We start from the raw sequence: 21792 nt of genomic DNA, 5'->3' as shown, positions 1-21792 counted from the left end.
TTTTTTATTAAAAGTCTTGATAAAAATGACTACATATTATATACAAATAACATTTTTTACGTTTACTTGTAACTGTTGCTGAAATTTTTAAGAATCATGTCTTGACGTTGGGTTTACGTCATTATATCGTGAATACTGGAGTCAATACCTCTGCTGTCGCCATGGGAGGAACAAGGATAGCAACGTGTTCAGAAAGCCATGGTAGATTGGCCTCTTTGAAATGTTTATTTTATTACCTTTGTTTGAGGCCTTTAATCAAACATAAAAACAAATAAACAATCTTCTGCATTCTGCTACAACTGACACTGGAATAGGTAGTCGCTTGTTGCGATTACGATTTCTCCAGGATTTAGTAAAATACAATTTTGATGCTATTCGTTATTCAAGTTTGTGTTTAACATCACTTAACTCTTAATTTCTTGCTACTGGGAACTTTCTCGTATAACGAAATAAGTACCTGCATACTTACTGCTTATGCTAAAAAAAATTGACTTCATTAGAAAATGAGCACCTTTAAATAAGCCAATGATCAGTGATTAGTATACAGTTAAATTCACAATTGGATTACAATTGAAGATGAGCAGTTACGCCAAGACACAATGAAATGCCAAGATATAAAAACCACAAAACCAATGTTCCATTCTCAATTGCTTATAAATGTGATTTGTGAGGGAAAAAGAATTCAGTAATATAAGAGAAAGCCAAGATAAGTTATTCAATATGCATAAACAGAGTATGCAGTTCCGCCTCTTGACCTCAATGAAAAAGAAGTAATTTCTTTGACTCATCCTAATCCTCCTCTTCGTTTTCTAGCAATATCTTCTTGCATGCTTCGTAGCACATGAAAGAGATTCCAGCAGCTGGTACCAACTTCATGCAACTAGGTCCTAGCCCTCTAAACAAACCTTGGATCCCTTCTTGTTCTAGTATGCATGCCAAGGCATGAATCACATTCTTGTAAACCTGCCTTCCACTGAGAGCTCCAACTTGCATGTGCTTGCGAGCCACCTCAAGTGGAAAAGTTGCACTACTTGAAATGGCACCAGCAGCCGAGCCAATCAAAAGAGTTTCTATGTTGCCGACCTTCTCTTGTTTGAAAACTTTCCGGTATGCTTTCTTTAGAGTGTCATAGGCGAAGTAATTGGTAGCAGCATACGGGATAACTCCGATAAGACTAGCTGTGAGGCCTCTGTAAAGTTCAGAGGGACCCTCTTCTTGAATTATTTTCAAGAATGCATCAAGCATACCATCATAAACACCTCTCTGCAAAATCAATAATCAAGCTTAAGTTTTCCCTTTTGTTTTCAGATGGGATATTGTGTATATATTTTTGTACATACCTGGATAGTTAGTCGAGTCTTGACTAATTCAAGAGGATATGTGCATATAGTTGAACTCACTCCGGCACAGGCACCTGCAATCAATGATGGAGGAATCGGGACTTTGGGCTGCTCCCCAGGCTTTGCAGATAGGTTCTTGTTCACTGTGTCGTAAGCAAATAGCTGCAAAAAAGGTGAAAATAGTTTGAGATACATGAAAACTATCAAGTAGATTAGATCTCTGAGATTTTTAATGCCTTTTGCATTTAGAAGCATGATTCTCCAATACAGCACTGATGAGCACGAAAAGGATGTTTTTTTCTGTTAAATCAGATAGTATCAATGACGGTTTCTTGTTCATGCAAGAATGGTTAGAAAAGAAAATGTGAAGCAAAAAGTGTAAAATTTCCAAACCTCGGGAGTTTAAATTAAGAATTTATGTTTCTCTTCTCTGAAAACATCTAGAATACTCCTTCAATGCAAAAATGGATCTTGTATGATGTGTGTGGATTAGTACTCTATCGGTCTATCCCTAAATCAAATAAAGGATGCTCATCCTGGTTGGTTAACCTGGAGTGAAATCATTAGCCTTAAAGAAAATATTCTCTGAGAAGACTAATAACTGTTACTAAAAGCCATGGTCATCAAAAACCATACTAATAAGCACCTATAGAATTGTTAAACATCAGCACTCATGCACATAAATGATTTGATTTCAAAAATCCCACACATTTCATTGCTTTTTTCCCCCTAATTTGGTAGAAATTGGTGGAAATTAATTTGATTTTAAATTCAATTATATAGATTAACCATTTTATTCTCACTAAGTAACCAAGAATAAAGTGAAACCAAATCAATTCAATTTTCAACAAAGTCCAAACATAAGATTTGATATCTAGTCAATTCAAATCACTTCAACTCCAAAACATTGAATTTGATTAATAAATCAAATGATTTCCTATTTTCAAATATTCAAAGTATGGGAGTAGAAGTCATTTGAGTATCTAAAACTTTAGATTTAGATCTAACTCAACCTCAAAAGTTAGCTCATGGGGTAAGAGTTGTACTCCATTTATTTATATACACTATTTTAGTCATATCATTAATCAATGTGAAATCTCTCTAATACACAATCCTCACACCAAGGATTGGACACCTCATGTGTAAAGTTTGTAGGATTAAACATTTGTTAATGATCTTATAACGGGTGGCTTAATAGACCAATGACAATGACCGAGATAGATTCCAATATCATCTTAGAATTTAAGTTTACACCCAACTCAACCCCAAAAATTAGGCCAATGGGGTGAGGGTTTTTTCTAGTTATACATATTATTTTGGTCATATCAATAATTAATGTGAGATTTCCAATATCTCCATCTTTATCTAAGCTAGATTTTGTGATTAAGTTATACTTAAACCTAAATTCTAAGATGGTATTAGGTCTTATCCTAGGAATACCTGTTACTAGACCATCTAAATTGATTAGTAAGAGGGTGTGTTGAAGATTCTAAGATGTCAATCTTCACGCTCAAAATGTCCAATTCTCGATGTAAAAGAGTGTGTTGAAAATTTTACATTGACTAGTGATATAACTAAAATAATATATGTAAGTGGGAGACAATACTCACCCTAAGAGCTAGTTTTCACCCTTTGTTTGGTAGCATTGACATATAAAAAGAGATAGGGAGGAGGAAGAAGAAATAGTGAAAAAATAAATAATGAATGGTGTTTGGAGGAGTGAAAATAAGACAAGAGGGAAAAAAAGGTGTGAGTCTCATACTTTTCTATTTCCACTCTCAAATAAGTGGAAATGATTAGTAATAGTAATTATATACATCACTTTTTCCCATTTCTTCTCTATTTTTCTTAAGCCAAATATTTTTATTTTCATTTTATTTCTCACCTATTTTCATTCACCATGTTTCTTACTTATTTCTTTCCTTCCTACTATATACCAAATTTAGGGTTGATTTAGGCCTAAACCCAGATTAAGAGAGTACAAGGGTTTGTTTGAGTTACTAGAATTGAATTCACAAGTTCACATGCAGAAATTTGTTAAAATCAAACTAAAGCTTACTTGCACATTGACTTACCTGAAGGGCCATTTATATACTTAAGACCCCCACCTAAAAAAACAAGAACAAGACACCATCATATGAAAGCACTTTAGCAACATAAAGCAAAGCAAATTAAGCCCTACAACTGTTACAGGATTTGAAGGGTAAGGCAAATGTAAAGCATCCAATTAAAACTTAAAAGTAAATGAACTCTGAGAGCAATAAACCAAACCATTTGTCATGAAGATCATTCCAGAGAAAGAAACATGACCAAATGGTAGATTAAAATATGAGAAAGCTCATTAAAGTGAGCGTCTCTAAATTTCACAAGGCTGTATTTTTATCCTTGATTTAATTTAAGGTATATCAATAATCTTAACACACTAAAATTCAAGGGTGAATCTAACAAATTTGTGCACCTTACAGACATTCTGACTTTAGAACTGCCCTTTTCACAAAAGAGATATAAAGAATGATTATAAGACAAACAAAAATATTGGAGCAAACAGTTGAAGGAAGACAATATCATGAAAACAAATGTTGCACAGTAAATCTCTTGTTCAATAACACAGCTAATCAGCAAATACTCACTATATTTCTCTCTGCACATAAAAATAATGCAGTAAATTGAATTTTTGTGGCTCATGAAAGTTTCAGAGATCTAGAAAATGAAACAAACTAGAGTACTAATGTGGAAGAAGCTACTTCCCGAGGACATCAAGCACAATCTGATGCAGTCCCTTAAAGTAACCTTGAGTGATAGAACTGAGCAAACCAATCTGAATCTCTCTTTTCCTCTCTAACAGTATCACAAAGCTCCAGACACCATTGCTGCCTGAAGGTGTTGGGAGTGGTTCTAGAAGAGGATCACAAGGGTGATCACATTACACCTATGTTCAATCACCTCTGAATCTACAAGAGACTCTGGCAAAACATGCTTAAATCCACAATTCCATCCTGGCTCCAATCCAGAACGTATAACCCAATAGCTTTGGTGCATTGAATTCATTTTAGCATTTGTAAAAGTTCATTGAAACTCCTTTTTATTATCTGTACACAACCAAAAAGTATCTAATTCACTAATTCTTGGCAACTCTTTCTAAGACCATAAGAAAAGTTTTAAAAAAATATGTTATCATGACCTCACCATCCAATAAATCACTCATCAAATTTGTAGTTACCAGACCAAACACTTCCAATGCAGTGGAAACAACATCGAAAAAACAAAAATCATAGATTCAATACACTTGTAAACACTCTTATTTACATAGAAAATATGAACGCCGTTGGCGTTCCTAAAACAACCCTTTACAATAGTTGAAAAATGAAAATCCACATATCAAGAACAAAGTAAATTGAATATACAAAAACCCCAATCTTTGAATCAAAACCGCTGAGCAAATAGCAGATTGATATACAAGTGCAGAATGAATATACCAAAATGATATCAATCAAGTAACCCAAGGGGGTAAAATAGAAAAAAACCAACCTATCCAAACAAAACAAAGTATCAAATATCATATTAGGGATAAACAAAACCAAAGGCTGGAGAAGCAAATATGCATTACTTCAATGGCCTTGCTAGGTGCAACCCGAATGACATTGACAAGATTACCCCTGAACAACCCCTTCCAGCCATCAGTTTGCATGATATTGTGAAACACCTCAGTGGTGGAATGGCCACTACTCCCCACCATCAAGTGAGTCCTTATAGTCTCCAAAGGCGCCACTGCAGTGCGAGACACAGCCCCAGCAATTGCCCCACTAAACAACCTCCTCAGTGAAGGGTTCCTGATCTTAAGCTTGAGTGAAAGACCACCCTTTTTCTTTTTTCCCTTAACCCCTTCCTCAGCAACCTCATCTTTCCCCTGCGGTTGAACATACTTTAGGAACAATTCGTTCAATGGAAATTTCACGCCACTATTGTCGCGCGAATCAGAAGGGTCGCTGGGTTGCACATCAAACCCCATTCCCATTTGACTAACGCTGGCAAACAAACCTCCGAGCTGATAATACCCATCATCAAATTGGAACCCCAAATTGCCGACAGAGAAAAACCCATCTCTTTTCTCATCAAATAGTTGGATTCCCTTCCTACCCATCAACCACAAAGACCTTGTGAATTGTGATTTGTAATAAAGATTTTTTTTTTTTGTTAGGGCTCAATGATAACTGTCCCTCACAGTCATGGTTTCAGGAAGATTGTGAGACTGCCATTCTAAGACAGAAGAAAGAACAAGGTTGTAAAGAAAAGTGGGTAAATGGTAAACGAATGAAGATGTTCCTTCTCACTTTGCTCTTACGTTAAATATTAGTATAATTTCTAAATTCGTTTTGTTTGTTTAGTGTAGTAGTTCCCTTGCCTCTTGGTGGGTTGAGGAGTTAGGTATTTGCTCTTTTTTAATGTTGGGTTGCGTTGCTCTGCCACCGAATCCTAAACCTCAATCTTGTATATTTATCAAATTTCAATAAAAACCTCAATATCATGAAAGATATCGTATTTTGACATTCTTTGACTTCTTTTCTCATATTCTTCCATGCATCGGTGACCTTTGCATTTTTCTGTTTTTTATTATTGGTGACCTTTGCATTTATTGCTTATACTATAATATATTTCAAACTTTTTTCAAAGATTTAATTCATCACTTAGTATATGACTTTTTTTTATAATTTGTAATCAAATTTTTAGACAAAAAAGTATAATTAAGTTATTCTTCAACATATATTTTAGTGATTTAGTCTATGAGTTTCAATGGATAAAAATTAAAATCTAATATACATAAATAATTATATGAAATAATGATTTGATGTGATTGTCAATGAAAATATTAAGAATATATTATAAACATGGATCACAAATAAAATTCTAACTTAAAAGACTAAATTACAAAAAGATAAAAGATATAATTATATTTTTTTAGTTTTTAAGAGCCTAATTATGAATATTCAATATGTTAATGATCAAATTATATATTAAATCTTCTTAACCAATGATTGAAGTTCAATCCCAACTCATACATGAATTTGCAACTTTTAAGTATATAGAAGTCCATTTAGTAGGTGGAAGTTTACTTATTAAAAAAAAGAAGATTTTATTTTTGTATTAACAATTAGTATTTAAAAATATTTTTTTTTAAATCAAAGTATGGTTTTTCTTGTAAACCAAAATATCATTTAGTCAAAAATTAAAGATTAATCTTTAAAGATACTGAAATTTATTTAAGAGATTGACCTCTTTTAACTAATATTTTTTCATACATACCGATCAAAAATTAAATTCATAACCAAGTTAATGGACGATGTTATTAACTAATTATACCACATCTTAATTAAAACGTGTTGTTTATTACTATTATTTTATTTTATTTTTATAATAATGTATTATGGTGTGCCACGATGCATTATGATTTCAAAAAAAGACCATAATCAATTATGGAGTAATATATATTGATTCAATTTAAATTGTATATATATATACTTTATAATTAAAATAGATTTTTAATCATACAAATATTTATATAATTTTAAATGAATTAAATAAATATAAGTTATATAATAAATTTTATATATTTGATTATATAATATTTGTAATTATTTATTTTTAATAAATAATTTTTTATATATAAATAAAATATTGATTATATATAAAATGTCAATTTTTCTCTATTTGTATTATCAGAGTGTGTAGAGAAAGAAGGCATGTATTATTAATTGATTGATTAAAATTACAAAAGAGAGGGGACCATATATACATATATAAGTAAGGAATATGATAGAGTCATTAATAGAAGTTGACCAAGTGAAACTAGCAAACTAAAAATAGAAAAAATAACTAATTACTAATAGACTTATTTGTTAACTCCAATACCCCCGTCCCCAAAAGCCGAAGAGTAGATAAAGTTCACTTTTAGCTTGGACAACAAAGCATGGAAAAGATGAAGGTGTAGAGGTTTGGTCAAGATATTTTTTGATTGATCAATGGTGGAGATTGGTAGAAGATGAAAAAGTTTGGATTTCAATTTCTCTCGAACAATGTGACAATCTATTTCAATGTATTTGGTACGCTCATGAAATGTTGGATTTGTATCAATCTATTGGGCAGATTGATTGTCACAGTATAAGAAAGCTGGTGAAACAAAATTGAGCTTCAATTCTTGAAGAATGTAAGTAAACCATTGAATCTCATACACAGTGGTTGCTAGAGCTCTATGCTCAGCCTTTGAGGAAGATTTTGATATTGTAGTTTATTTCTTTGAACTCCAAGAAATTAAAGAGCCTCCAAGAAAAATGCAAAATTTAGTTGTTGACTGATGAGTATCTAAGCAACTAACCTAATCAGAGTCTAAAAAAGCTTTGAGTTGTATCTTTAAATTGGTTTAATAAAAAAGTCCATGTGTTAGGGTAGCTTTGAGATACATAGAACACACATTGCAACTTGATGATGAGTAGTTGTAGGACAGCTCATGAATTGGCTAAGTTGATGGACAAAAAAACTAATATCAGGCCTTGTTAATGTGAGGTATAAAAATCTTCATATAAGTCATCTATATATTGGTAGGTTATGAAGCTAAAAGACCTGCATCTAAAAGAATGTCAAGGCATATACTTTCTTTAACAAATATGTAAACTATATTTTGATCAGGTAATTTCTAATCCTAAGAAATATTTTAAATTTTCAAGATCTCTGATTTTAAATTATTGATTGAGAAAATGTTTAATAGCATCAATCTCATGCAAATTATTTCCTGCAAGAATCAAGGCATCCACCTAAACAAGTAAAATAGTAAAGGAATGATGACTATGTTTAAAAAATAATGAATAATTAGATGAAGATTGATTAAAACCATGAGATAGAAGGGAAGAGGACAGTTGAGCAAACCATTGTCTGTTGGACTGTTCAAACCATATATAGATTTCTTTAGTTTGCAAACCTGGTTGGGTTGTGTCAGAGTAATGCCAAGAAAAAGTTCCATGTAGACCTCTTCATCAAGTTTACCATCCAGAAAATTAAACATTTTGAACATCAAGTTGCTGCAAGAACCAATTATTCGTAGCCGCAATTACCAAAACCATCTAGATGGTAGTGACCTTTGTTATAGGGGAAAAGGTATCAAAGTAATCAATGCCTTCAGTTTGGGTGAAGCCACGTGCCACTAATCGAGCTTTATATCTCTCTAAGGTACCATCCACTTTAAGTTTAACCTTATAAACCCATTAACATCCATTGGGTTTCTTACCAAGAGGTAGTTGAATAACATCCCAACTCCCAAGTAGCATTCTAATTAAGAGTTAGGTGTCATCTTGCATGGCCTTAGTGCAAGCCTCAAATTTAATGGCTTGTTTATAATTTTTAGGTTCATCCATAACGGAGATGGCCAAAGTATAATGTTTATGTGTAGAAGATAAAAGAGAATAATCCAAATATGAAGATAAAGGATAAGCAGTGGTGGGAGTGTGATCAAGATCAATAAAATTTGCAATGTTACAATGAAATTCATGTAAGTATGCAGGTGGTCGACAAATTCCAGTAGATTTTCTAATTGGATTCTCATTGTAAATAGAATTTTCAAAAATATATAGTATCATCAATGGTGATGTTGTTATTATGATTTTCATGTTGAGTGGGAATAGAAGAAGTAGCAGGTATGTCAAACAAAAATCGATCAAAATCAGCAATATGTGTGATATTAGAAAAAGAATCTAATTTTATAGTTTGAAAATTAGTAGAGTCACTACTAGAAAATTGCAAAATAGCGATCGAAATTAGCGACCAAAATTTATCAGTCGCTATTTAGCGACCGATTATGAAAAATCAAAATAGCGACTGATTTAGCGACCAAAATAAGTCTTCGTTAGAAAATCGGTCGCTATTTCAGTCGCTAAATAAGAATTTTTTGATTTTTTAGCGACAGAATTAAATTTGATCGCTATTTCGATTGCTAAATTATAAATTTTGATTTTTTTAGCGACAGAATTAAATTTGGTCTCTATTTCGGTCGCTAAATTATAAATTTTGATTTTTTTAGCGACGGAATTTAATTCGGTCGCTAAATATCAATTAAAATTAGCGACAGAATTGAATTCGGTCGCTAAATAGTAGTTAAATTTAGCAAAAAAATGGAATTCGGTCGCTATTTCAGTCGCTAAATTATAAATTTTGATTTTTTAGCGACGGAATTTAATTCGGTCGCTAAATAGTAGCTAAAAGTTAGCGACAATAGTAGTTAAATTTAGCGACAGAATTGAATTCAGTCGCTATTTCGGTAGCTAAATTATAAATTTTGAGTTTTTTTTAGCTACGGAATTTAATTCGGTAGCTAAATAATAGTTAAAATTAGCGACGAAATTGAATTTCGTGCTAATAGTAGTTAAATTTAGCGACGAAATTGAATTCGGTCGCTAAATTAGAACTTTTGATTTTTTAGTGACAGAATTAAATTTAGTCGCTAAATATTAGTTAAAATTAGCGACAGAATTGAATTCGATCGCTAAATAATAGTTAAATTTAGCGACGAAATTGGATTCGGTCGCTAAATATTAGTCAAATTTAGCGACCGAATTAAATTCGGTCGCTAAATATAACTAATAGCTAGCGATGGAATTTAATTCGGTCGCTAAATAAAAATTTTGATTTTTTTAGCCACGGAATTAAATTTGGTCGCTAAATATTAGTTAAAATTAGTGACGAAATTGAATTCGGTCTCTAAATCAGAAATTTTGATTTTTTTAGCGACAGAATTAAATTCAATCACTAAATATTAGTTATAATTAGCGATGTCATTCTATTCGGTCGCTAAATATTAGTTAAAATTAGCAACGGAATTAGCGATGTTGTTGAGTATCAATCCCATTTTCTTTTTTTTGTAAGAGCAAGACATTAATTTATATTAAAACAATATTTATATGCACTCCTACATAATTAATACCAATAGTTATTTATGTGAAAAAATATTTAGATGTTTTTTTTTTACGATTGGATTTTTAGGCAGTTTTTTAATTAGAGCATATGAATTTTAAAATTTCTTATTTATTTTGATCCATATTTATAATATATATTTCTAACTTATGATAACTTTATTTTTAAATAAATTTTTATATTTAAATTTTAAATTAGTATTTTATTAATGGTTGATAATTAGAAAATAAAACAAGGATAAATACATTTTTTGAATTTTATATCTTAGATTTAAGATGAATAAATATATTAAGTTATTTAATAATTTATTTAAAATGTTAAAATTCAATTTATAAAAATAATATTTTAAAAGAGAAGGGTTATAATAACATCGGTGTAACTTTTACTAAGTATTACATCGCTCAATAACTTTATATTAAATGTGAATTTTATAAATTCAACCGGTAGATTGAAAGTTTTTTACTCGTAGATCATATATACAGAATCTTATATGAGTTCAAAATGATTTGATACTTCATTCTTGTAAAATAAAATTGACGTAATATATACATTTCAAATAAAATATGAGTACTTTGATTACTTTTAAGTTGTTGTTTAATTTTAACAAAAATTGATATAAACATATAAAGTGATATGAACTTTCAATCTATCGGTTAGATTTACAAAATTCACATTTAATATAAATTTATTGAGCGGTGTAATACTTAGTAAAAGTTATACCAGTGTTATTATAACTCTTCTCATTTTAAAATATATAAATTATTACTTGTAAATTTATAATAAATAATTTAAATTGTATCATAAAATTAATTTAAATAGAAATAAGTAGATTGTTAATTATAAATGAGTATATATATAAATAAAGATTGATTAAATATAATATAATAATTATTATTAGTAATATAATTATTATATATATTATTATATATTTATAACGGTCCGGATATACCAAAATGATAAGGACCCAAAAATAATATAAGTATGAGATTGGATAGTTGAGGATGACTTAAATGAATTAATTTGTAGTACTTAAACTAACAACATACATTTGCTTTTCGGTAGCTTATCTCATAAGAACTTCACAGTTAAGCGTGCTTGACTTGGAATAATATAGGGATGGGTGACCTTCTGGAAAGTTTCCAAAAATTGTGTAATTAAGGACAAAACATGCTAAAAACTTAAGTATTGTGAAATAAAATCCTTAAGAGGCCAAATATGAGTGGTTCATAGCAACCAAATTTGCGACGTCTATAAAATTTAATAAAATAAAAAATAAATATTTAGCGACCGATTTATTCGGTCACTAATTTGGTCACATACACTTCAGCGACCAAAATGATTTCAACCATTTAGCGAACGAATTAGCAATCAAAATTTTCGGTCGCTAAATAACTTAGCTACCAGGGTTTTAGCGACTGATTAAATTCAGTCGCTAAGCTATTTAGCGACCGATTTTGGTGGTCGCTAAATTGCATATTTTTTGTAGTCTAGTCTTTGAAAGGAAAAATATGCTCTTAAAAAATAGCATGCATACATAAAAAATAGAACGAGTAAGTAAATCAAATAGAAGATATCTTTAGTTCCAGGTCTAAAACCTAGAAATATGCATTTTCTAACCCTACTATCTAGCTTTTTTGTTGTTGACTAATAGTGGAAGCATATGCCAAACACCCAAGAACTTTAAAATCTAAAATGTTAGGTTGACTATTATGAAGCATCTAAAGGATATTTGTTAGCAAGGACAGCAGTAGGTAAACAATTAAAAAAGTAGCATGGTCAACAACATATATAAGACCAAAAAATCTTGGGTAATTGGGAGTGAAATAAAAGAGCTCAAGTAACTTTCAAAAGGCATCTATACTTTCCACTTTGAAATTTTGTTGGGAGTCTCAATGCAAGATGTTTAATGAACTATTCTGTGAGTATCATAAAAATTATGCATGTTAAATTCTTGTCCATTATCTGATCTAATAATTTTAATCTTTAAATCATATCGAGTAGAAACGTATTGTATAAATTTTATTATTTGGCTAATGTTAGCTTTTAATTTGAGAAGATAAAGCTAGGTATGTCTACTATAATCATCTATAATGGTAAGAAAATATTTATAACCTTGAAAAGAGGGAACATTAATAGGACCCCAAATATCCATATAGATTAAATCAAAAGGTGTATTTGTTTTATTGTGACTATCATGAAAAGGAAGTCTAGTTTGCTTTACCACTTGACAATAATCACAAACCAAATTTTTATTCATTTTGATGTATGGAAAATTACTACAAAGATGATTACGAACAATAATAGAAGGATATCCAAGTCTACACTGGCATACATCTAAGGTGTTAGTAACAGAAGAATTTGTAGAATGGAAACCATCATTAGAAACCAAAGATACATTGTTGTGATTGGTAACATATGTTTGAGTTAAAATGTAAACCAAAGATACATTCTTGTCCATTGGAAATGTTAGCAACTCCAATCATCTTCTTTGAATGGAAATCATGTATCATACATTTATCATGAGAAAAATTAAGTTGGTACAGCAAAGAAGTTGTTAAAGTATGCACTGAAATCAAACATAGAGTAAATTCTGGTACATGTATAACATCCATTAGAGCATTACAAGAAAATTTGCTATTACAGAGGCCAAAATCCGTAGGAAATGCCAAAAATCCGTGGGTAATAGTGCATCCGTCGGTAAATTGCTCGTATGAAATATTTACCGACGGATTTTTATCCGTGGGTAACTTTCCGACAAATTTTCCCACGGATTTACCCACGGATATATCCGTGGGAAATTTCCCACGGATTTATCTGTGGAAAATTACCCTGAAGGAGTTTTTTGTCGAAAATTATAAATTTTTTTAATTTTAATAAATTTATTAATGTAACAACCCTCATATTTGGCATCTCAAGGGATCTATTTCACGATATTTCATTGTTTAGCGTGATTTATCCTTACTTGTGCAATTTCTGGGAAACTTGAAACTTCCCAGAAGGTCACCCATCCCTTGAAACTTCCCAGAAGGTCACCCATCCCAGTACTACTCCAGCTCAAGCACGCTTAACTGTGAAGTTCTGATGAGTAAGCTACCGAAATGTATATGTATGTTGTCAGTATAACTTGTACAAATTAATTCATTTAAGTCATCCTCAAATATACAATCTCATATTTGTACTATAATAATAATATATAATAATTTTATATTACAAATAATAATAATTAATAATAATAATAATATATTTAATTATTATTTATTTATATCTACTTACTTTTATAAGTAATATCTACTTATTTTTATTTAAAATTATAATTTAAATTATTTAATTTTATAATTTATAATGATAATATAATTTATAAAATTATAAAGATTTATTTATTACATACTTATAAATTAAATTTTAATATTTTAAATAAATTATTAATTAATTTAATATATTTATTTACCTTAAATCAAACATATAAAATTCAAAAAATGTATTTATCCTTGTTTTTTTTTTTATAATTATCAACTATTAATAAAATACTAACTTAAAATCTTATCTAATTATATATAATATTCTCATATCAAATTTAAAACCAGATATTAGTTATACAAAAATATTAAGATCATATAGTAAATTGTCAATAAGATTCTAGTTAAATAATTTAAAATAATTAACGTTTCAATTATATTGTTAATTAGCAAATAATTTATTTCAAAACTAATTAATTTTTTATATTAATTATTAGTAAAATTTAATAACTTTTAATTTAACAATTAATTGGATTGATAAAATTCAACACACACCATGAGTTATTGAGCGGAATAACTTTACCAAGAGTTATTTTGTAAGTTATCTTAAATCAAACATATAAAATTCAAAAAATGTATTTATCCTTGTTTAATTTTTTAATTATCAACCATTAATAAAATACTAACTTAAAATCTTATCTAATAATATCATAATATTTTCATATCAAATTTAAAACCAGTTCTTACATTTTTCGACAAATATAAATTTGTCTTAAATATTTCATCAATAATATAGCTTTTCCTACAAAAAATTTCTCATCAAAAATATAAATTTTCCAACAGATTTAATTTTGTTTTATAAGAACTCATCTTCGATTAATATAACATTTTGTATATATGATTTAAGAGTAAAAGATTTTTAATTTAACGGTTAAATTTATAAAATTCACATTTAATATAAAGTCATATGTCATCTTGTAACTGATTTTGTCTAAAAAATAATATATAATCATACCCTTAACTGATTTTTCTTTTATATATTCTAATTTTATTTGTAATAATATGATTATATATTTAAATAGTTTAATTTTAATAATTTTTTAAGTATATTTTTGTCTTTTCACTTAAAATATTTGAATTTCTATATTTTAATTTGAATTATTTTTTAAGTATATTTTTGTCTTTTTGTCTTAAATTTTTGAATTTCTATATTGTAATTTTAATAAATTTTTATTTCTATTATTTATTAATTCTTTTCTTTTTTAATGTTTTATAACATTATTAAAATTTTATAATTTTAATCTCTCTAATTTTATCTTACTTTTTATTTTATAAATATAATTTGGATTATTCATTTTATAATTAAATTAATTTTTTTAAATTTTTTATGAGTTTACATTATAAAAATGTATTGAAACCCCTCAATCTTTATGAATGAACTTGTTTTGATTTACATAATTATAATTGATTTAATATCTTTAAATAGGATAATTATTTAATACAATTTTGAATTAAAAAAAAATTCACAGAATTTCCCACGGATTTATCCGTGGGTAATTTCCCACGGACTAATCCGTGGGAAATTCGTGGAAAATTCTGTGAATTTTTTTTTTAATTCAAAATTATATTAAATAATTATCCTATTTAAAGATATTAAATCAATTATAATTATGTAAATCAAAACAAGTTCATTCATACAAAATAAAATGTCATACATAACAAATAAAGTTTAGGAGTTTAAATTTAAAAATAACATATAGTACAATCACTAGAATTATAACATAATGTCTAATAATCAGAATATGCATGTTGTTGTTATCTAATAATCAAAGATTGAGGGGTTTTAATACATTCTTAGAATGTAAACTCATAAAAAATTTAAAAAAATTAATTTAATTATAAAATGAATAATCCAAATTATATTTATAAAATAAAAAGTAAGATAAAATTATAAATTAAATTATAAAATTTTAATAATGTTATAAAACATTAAAAAAGAAAAGAATTAATAAATAATAGAAATAAAAAATTATTAAAATTAAAATATAGAAATTCAAAAATTTAAGACAAAAAGACAAAAATATACTTAAAAAATAATTCAAATTAAAATATAGAAATTCAAATATTTTAAGTGAAAAGACAAAAATATACTTAAAAAATTATTAAAATTAAACTATTTAAATATATAATCATATTATTACAAATAAAATTAGAATATATAAAATAAAAATCAGTTAAGGGTATGATTATCTATTATTTTTTAGACAAAATCAGTTACAAGATGACGTATATTTTCCTTTATCTATTACCATAGATAATCAAACAACTATATATTTAACTATTTTTCTTCCATTCATTTTCTCTGTCTTTATCTCTACTTTCTATATATAGATTCATTGAAGGTTTAAATACTCATATTTATACTCGTTACTTTGTATTTTACTGATTTACTTAAATATAAAATTCAAAAATCAATAAAATGTAAATTTAAGAAATTACTACAACTTAAAGAGAGATTTTTAAATCAATCAGTTATTAGGAACAAAAATAATTATTTAGTGTAATTATTTTAACTTTAATGTTTTAAGTTTTAAATAAAGAAGATTTAATCTAGAAAAAATTTCATTAACCCCTACTTGAAGTTTTTCTCAATAACGTCATACGTATATCTCTTCTCAAATTTTTAAGTGAGTATTAATTTTCTTATTTATTTATTTAAGTGGCACATAAAGATAATACTATTTATATACTAATAAGAGAAAATAATTTATTAATACAAATATCATTAATTAAATGAGATTTGATCTCTTATTTCATTATTTCAACTTTTTTGAAATTTATTTTAAATATCATGCACACTGTGATTTAAAAAATATATTAAATTTAAGTAATAATTTTGAAAATGAATTGAAAAAAATCTTATTTTCAAAATTGAAAATCAATGAAAGTTTTCATGAAAATGACATGCATAGTATTGGATGTAATTTAGAAATAAATGATAGATACATATATATGATATTTGCAGAACATAATTTAACTTTTTTCCCCTTATTTAATTAATAACGTTATTTTCAAAGAGATGAGTGATTTTTAATAATTAAAGAAAAGATATGGTATTCTTAAATTTGGACGTCATGTGTTGGTATTTTTTAAGATAAGTAAAAAAAACACATTTATGCTAATTAGTTTATAATTTATAACAACCTAAACATATAATTATATATAGGTAATATAATATAAGTCATACCTCACACACTTTGATTTATATTTATCTTATTTATATTTTGAAAACACTCATATAATAATGAAAATATTATATAGTACATTGTTGTGTGTATCGATGCGATTAGGATTGGTTGCATTTGAAAAATAATTGGCTTAAATTTTATTTAATAATTTTAGACCGAAATTCTGTTCAGAAATTTTAGACGGATTTAAATCTGTGGGAAACTCTGTTCAGAAATTTCAGACGGATTTAAATCCGTGGGAAATTCTGTTCAGGAATTTCAGACGGATTTAAATCTGTGGGAAATTCTGTTCAGAAATTTCAGACGGATTTAAATCCGTGGGAAATTTCATCGGAAATTTCAGACGGATTTAAATCCGTCGGAAATTCCATCATTTAAAAATCTGTCAGAAATTTCGTCGGATTTTTGTCCGTGGGAAATTATCCGTGGGAAATTTAACTTTTTCTTGTAGTGGAGTTATATATCATAAATAGTAATATTTTCGTGATGAGTTGCAAGAATTTTGTGCAATATGGAAATTAAGACTTCTGTTTATCCATATATAATGATAGTATTGCAATGCTTCCCAAGCATAAAAAAGAGCGTTAGTTTTAGCAGGAGCAGTGATGGTGCCGTCAAAGAACTTGTGCTTATTTTTTGTTAAAAGAGTTCATTGCATTGCACAACTCCAAGAATGAAAATTGTCACTGTTGTGTGGTGGTGACACAAGAACAGCTCCTAGGTTTTCACCGAGATGTATAATAGGGGCTTGTTGGAATCTACGAGATATCAAGATTGGTGTTGCTTGTCACAACATTTGATCCTTGCTGGTGTACTTCAACATGACTTGTAGAAGATGAATCGGCCATGGTAAGCAAGAAAGGGTGGAGCTAAAGAATCGCAGAAGCACAATATTAATCTAATACCATATTATCAAAGTATGTAGAGAAAGAAGACAAGTCTTATTCGATTGATTAAAATTAGGTTAAAACCCTTATTTGGTCCCTTATAATATTTTTTGTTTTAATTTAGTCTCACTTTAATTTTTTATTAATTTCAATTTAGTCTTCAATAATTTAAATTATTGTAATTTGGGACTTCCGTCTAAATGATTTAAACAGATGCATAGGAGGACGCCAAATTAACACATAACAAGTGAAATCAGAATGGCCCGTTCTAAAACCAGAACAGCCCGTTCTGGTTCCAGGTGTATTCAAAAAATTTGGCATCCATCTACGCATCTACATGGCGTCCACGTGGCCAATAGTTAACTCCGTTTAAATCATTTGGACGGAAGTCCCAAATTGCAATAATTTAAATTATTGGGGACCAAATTGAAACCAAAAATTAAAATGAGATTGAATTAAAGAAAAAAAAATATTATAAGAGACCAAATAAAAATTTTAACCTTAAAATTACAAGAGAAAAGGAATCATATATATATATATATATATATATATATATATATATATATATATATATATATATATATATATATATAAAAGTAAGGAACCTTATAGAATCATTAATAAAAGTTGATCAAGTGAAACTAACAAACAAAATAATTAATTACTAATAGACTTATTTGTTAACTCCAATCATTTGTCATCTAATTTTACTCTACTAAACAACTACAAACAAAATTATGCATATATTTATTACTGTTGAATAAAAAATTTGCTTTTAAACAACTTCACCACAAGTTGTTTATGGGTAGCTCAATTCTAAGCACGTGTATAAAAAAATAAAAATCAACGACGGAAGAAGTTCTACAACCACTGCTTACTTTTATCAGTATTTTTCAATTAACATTTTTTTATAAGGTAATTAAAATTTTAATTTCATATAGAATTAAGTGCAAATAAATACTATAAAAGTTAATCAAACCAAATAAATTCTATAAAAGTGTAAATATCTTAAGTTTGCTTAAAATTTAATCATCAAAGCAAAAAAAAAAAAAAAAAACTAGCGAATTGTTTATAAATTACTCAAATATAATTTCATAATGTAAGATTCATTAAAATGCAACTAGATATTCACTTAATATACATGCATTAAAGATATTTCTCTTAGAGACCTCAAAAAAATTAACTAATTTGTAGATATTCCGATTAATTAATATTTGGTGCAACAGTTCATAGAATTGAACGTAAACCAGCATCATCCACCGTTAGACAGTGGAGTTCATGCACAAAAAAGGACTTCTTTTTTCTTTTATACCATAATATTGATAGAAATATTTATTAAATTTGTCGAAAACTAGCCTCCTCAGGGTCTTCTAAAATCATTTTTCTATCAAATTCAAGATTTAAATTAAAATCTTGATTACGTTATGATTATCTCTTCCAAAATCTTTTTTTATAAAACTCAAGACTCAAATATAAAATCTTGAAATTTAAAAATCATTTGCAATATCAATCAAACTAATTAAAAAAAGAAAAGACTTTGCCTTCTCATATTCCATTAATATACCTAGGTCTGCCGTTCTTTTTAATTAACATATGCAAAAGAAAGTTCGAAATTGCCTTTGAATCTTGTAGGGCGTCACACTCTAATTGGATGCATACGTGTATTTTGAAGTATCGGATTAATTTTTAATGTGTCTTATCGTGATCCAGTATGAGTAGTTTACCACTAGGCAGAGTCAAATGGGATGTGCTACAAGTGAGGGAAAACTCTCAGCCATGAGAATCCATAAAGCTCATCTACAACTCGATCTGAATTAATTGAACCGTAAACGTGTCATATGATTTCTTTTAATATTCCCAAAATTAATTATTATTTTAATGCTATACAACATTGTGATAAATATGAAAATCTTGATACATTAAGATCAGGATTGTTCAAATAGTTAAACTAAATTAAACTACACATCAACTAAACTAAACTAAATTGATTAAACTGAATTGAACAAAAGAATAGTTTCAAAAAATTGAACTAAATTATTTTATATTTTAGAGAACTATAGTTCTTATGTTTGAATTATACTATAATTAATTTATACTAAACTAACTTATTATTATTATTATAAACTGAATTCAAATACATTCTAAGAAAACATCTTTTCAATTTTAAATTCATAATTTCTTTAAACTTATGCTAAAAATAAATAAATAAATTTATCATAATCCATGATTATTATGCTATTTTTTAGTAATTTATTTTTTTGACTAGTTTATAAACTAATTTGATGTTATAGAACAAAGACTATGAACAAAAACAAAGTATCTTAATAAAGACTCTAATTTTCAATCAGTTTACTAATTTTATTAATTATTAAATAAAAATTTTAAAAATAGTATCTAAATATTACATGTAACTATTTTTTAGTTAATGCATTCTTTACAAAATAGTATGACTTTTAAAAAATATTATAAAAACATATACCATTACTTTTATAATGTTACAAACTCAATCGTTAAACTCAACTAATTAATATTATAATTTTTTAATTAAAATAATAATATTTTTAGCATAAAAAATAAAATTATTTGAATAATAAAGAGATAAGTTTGTACACATATATAATACATTTTTTTAACTTTTATAATAATTATATTAAAAATATAGAAAGTAATAATTACCAAAAGTATATAAATTTTTATTCAATTAATAAATGAAAATTAATTTTTTCTTTTAATCCTGTAAATTAAATCACCATAGAAAAATTTTGTAACCAAAACAAAAATGTGTATTTGTGCATAGTAATACTAAGCCATTAGTATACCTCAACAGTAGGCAATAGGCAAAATTGAAAAATTACGAAAAAGATATTAATAATGAGAATTCAGTTTTATTAATAGTTTGGTGGTCTAACAAACTACTCTTTAAGAAATAATTTTATATTTATAAAATTAAACATAAAATTCATTTTAATTCAATTTTTATAAAAATAATTTTGTTTTTTTCTAGTTTAATCTAATTTAGTTATTTATTAATTTAATTCTAATTAATTATTTAGAACATTTCCTAATTATAACTTTTTTTTTATAATTAAAGTGCACTAAATTACTATTTATAATAGTTTAGTTTTTAAAAACTAAACTTAAATAGTTTTTTGAACACCCCCTAAATAAGACATGGGTTAATGGTTATAAATTGAGAGATCCCGCGCGGGATATGATGTACCATTAAGCAAAATTAATCCCAGCTTTGATATCCTTGTCACAAATCATGATCATGAGGCTCTTTCTCTTTGTAGTATTTTCAAGCCTATTGCTGCAACAAGTGAGCCTAGTTCTTGGAGACGTTGGTACAGCTGCTTCTTATGGACCCCCATACATACGTAAGTGGACAGTGGACACAATTATTTGTAGGCCATGTCTTATGTATATATATTTAATTAAGTATTTGTTTGATTGTTGATGCATGCAGCTACTGCTTGCGATGGAAATAGGGCAGGGCAGTTTCCTCCGGGAAACCTATTCGTGGCTGTGAATGATGCGTTGTGGGACAACGGGGCAGCCTGTGGAAGACGGTACAGAATAAGGTGCATAAGTGGAAACAATAGGCCATGCAAAGGTGGTAGCATCGATGTTAAAGTCGTAGATTCGTGTCCTAAGTCACCATGTCCCAACACTCTCCTCATGTCAAATGATGCCTTCGCAGCTATTTCACACTTCCCTCATGCAAAAATCAATGTTGAATATACTCAGTAAGTGCCTACGTCTGTGTCAATAACAATCACTCAATTTATCTATTCATCAACTAATTAAATGTTTCACACAGGATATGAGGACTTTCCAGTTATAAACGTACGCCATACCCTATTTATATCACTCATAAACAACATCATCAAGGAATTAGCCGGGGATTTGTTGAACAAAATTACAAAGCAGAATGTGGGAATGATGTGTAACCGAGTTTATGTACTTGATTGAATATTCAAAATCGTGACGTTAATAAATAACTGTCGATGACGATGTTCAGTATATTAAGATTTTGCTTCTTTAAGCCAAAGTATTGATGTAATAAAACGCTTTTACATGTACTGTTTCAATGACAAATTCTAGTAACAAACAAATTGAAATAGCA

The 21792-nt window shown here is 27.9% G+C and overlaps 2 protein-coding genes across 2 annotated transcripts; one reads left to right on the top strand and one right to left on the bottom strand.

The window, feature by feature from the left end:
• Positions 1–615: 615 nt before the first annotated feature.
• Positions 616–5778, bottom strand: SHS1 (Mitochondrial substrate carrier family protein). The gene is made up of 3 exons (XM_020356340.3): positions 4948–5778; positions 1341–1502; positions 616–1263 (listed from the first exon to the last, which is right to left on the bottom strand). Exons 1-3 carry the CDS (start codon positions 5479–5481, stop codon positions 790–792), a joined length of 1170 nt encoding a protein of 389 aa, XP_020211929.1. The 5' UTR covers positions 5482–5778; the 3' UTR covers positions 616–789.
• Positions 5779–20867: 15089 nt separating this feature from the next.
• On the top strand, positions 20868–21792 carry LOC109795996 (EG45-like domain containing protein). Its single transcript, XM_029270730.2, has 3 exons — positions 20868–21043; positions 21133–21412; positions 21487–21792. The coding sequence occupies exons 1-3, from the start codon at positions 20932–20934 to the stop codon at positions 21491–21493; spliced, it is 399 nt and encodes a 132-aa protein (XP_029126563.1). The 5' UTR covers positions 20868–20931; the 3' UTR covers positions 21494–21792.

This window comes from Cajanus cajan, chromosome 6 (assembly GCF_000230855.2).
Source record: "Cajanus cajan strain Asha chromosome 6, NIPB_CcT2T_4, whole genome shotgun sequence".
NCBI classification, from domain to species: domain Eukaryota; kingdom Viridiplantae; phylum Streptophyta; class Magnoliopsida; order Fabales; family Fabaceae; genus Cajanus; species Cajanus cajan.
This window is presented reverse-complemented; position numbering and strand designations above follow the sequence as displayed.

Coding starts and splice junctions, on each gene's coding strand:
- LOC109795996 (XM_029270730.2), top strand. CDS start 20,932: ATGATCATGAGGCTCTTTCTCTTTGTAGTATTTTCAAGCCTATTGCTG. Junction 21,044..21,132: donor TTATGGACCCCCATACATAC/GTAAGTGGACAG, acceptor TGATGCATGCAG/CTACTGCTTGCGATGGAAAT.
- SHS1 (XM_020356340.3), bottom strand. CDS start 5,481: ATGGGTAGGAAGGGAATCCAACTATTTGATGAGAAAAGAGATGGGTTT. Junction 1,503..4,947: donor CACCTAGCAAGGCCATTGAA/GTAATGCATATT, acceptor CCTTTTTTGCAG/CTATTTGCTTACGACACAGT. Junction 1,264..1,340: donor AGACTCGACTAACTATCCAG/GTATGTACAAAA, acceptor TTGATTTTGCAG/AGAGGTGTTTATGATGGTAT.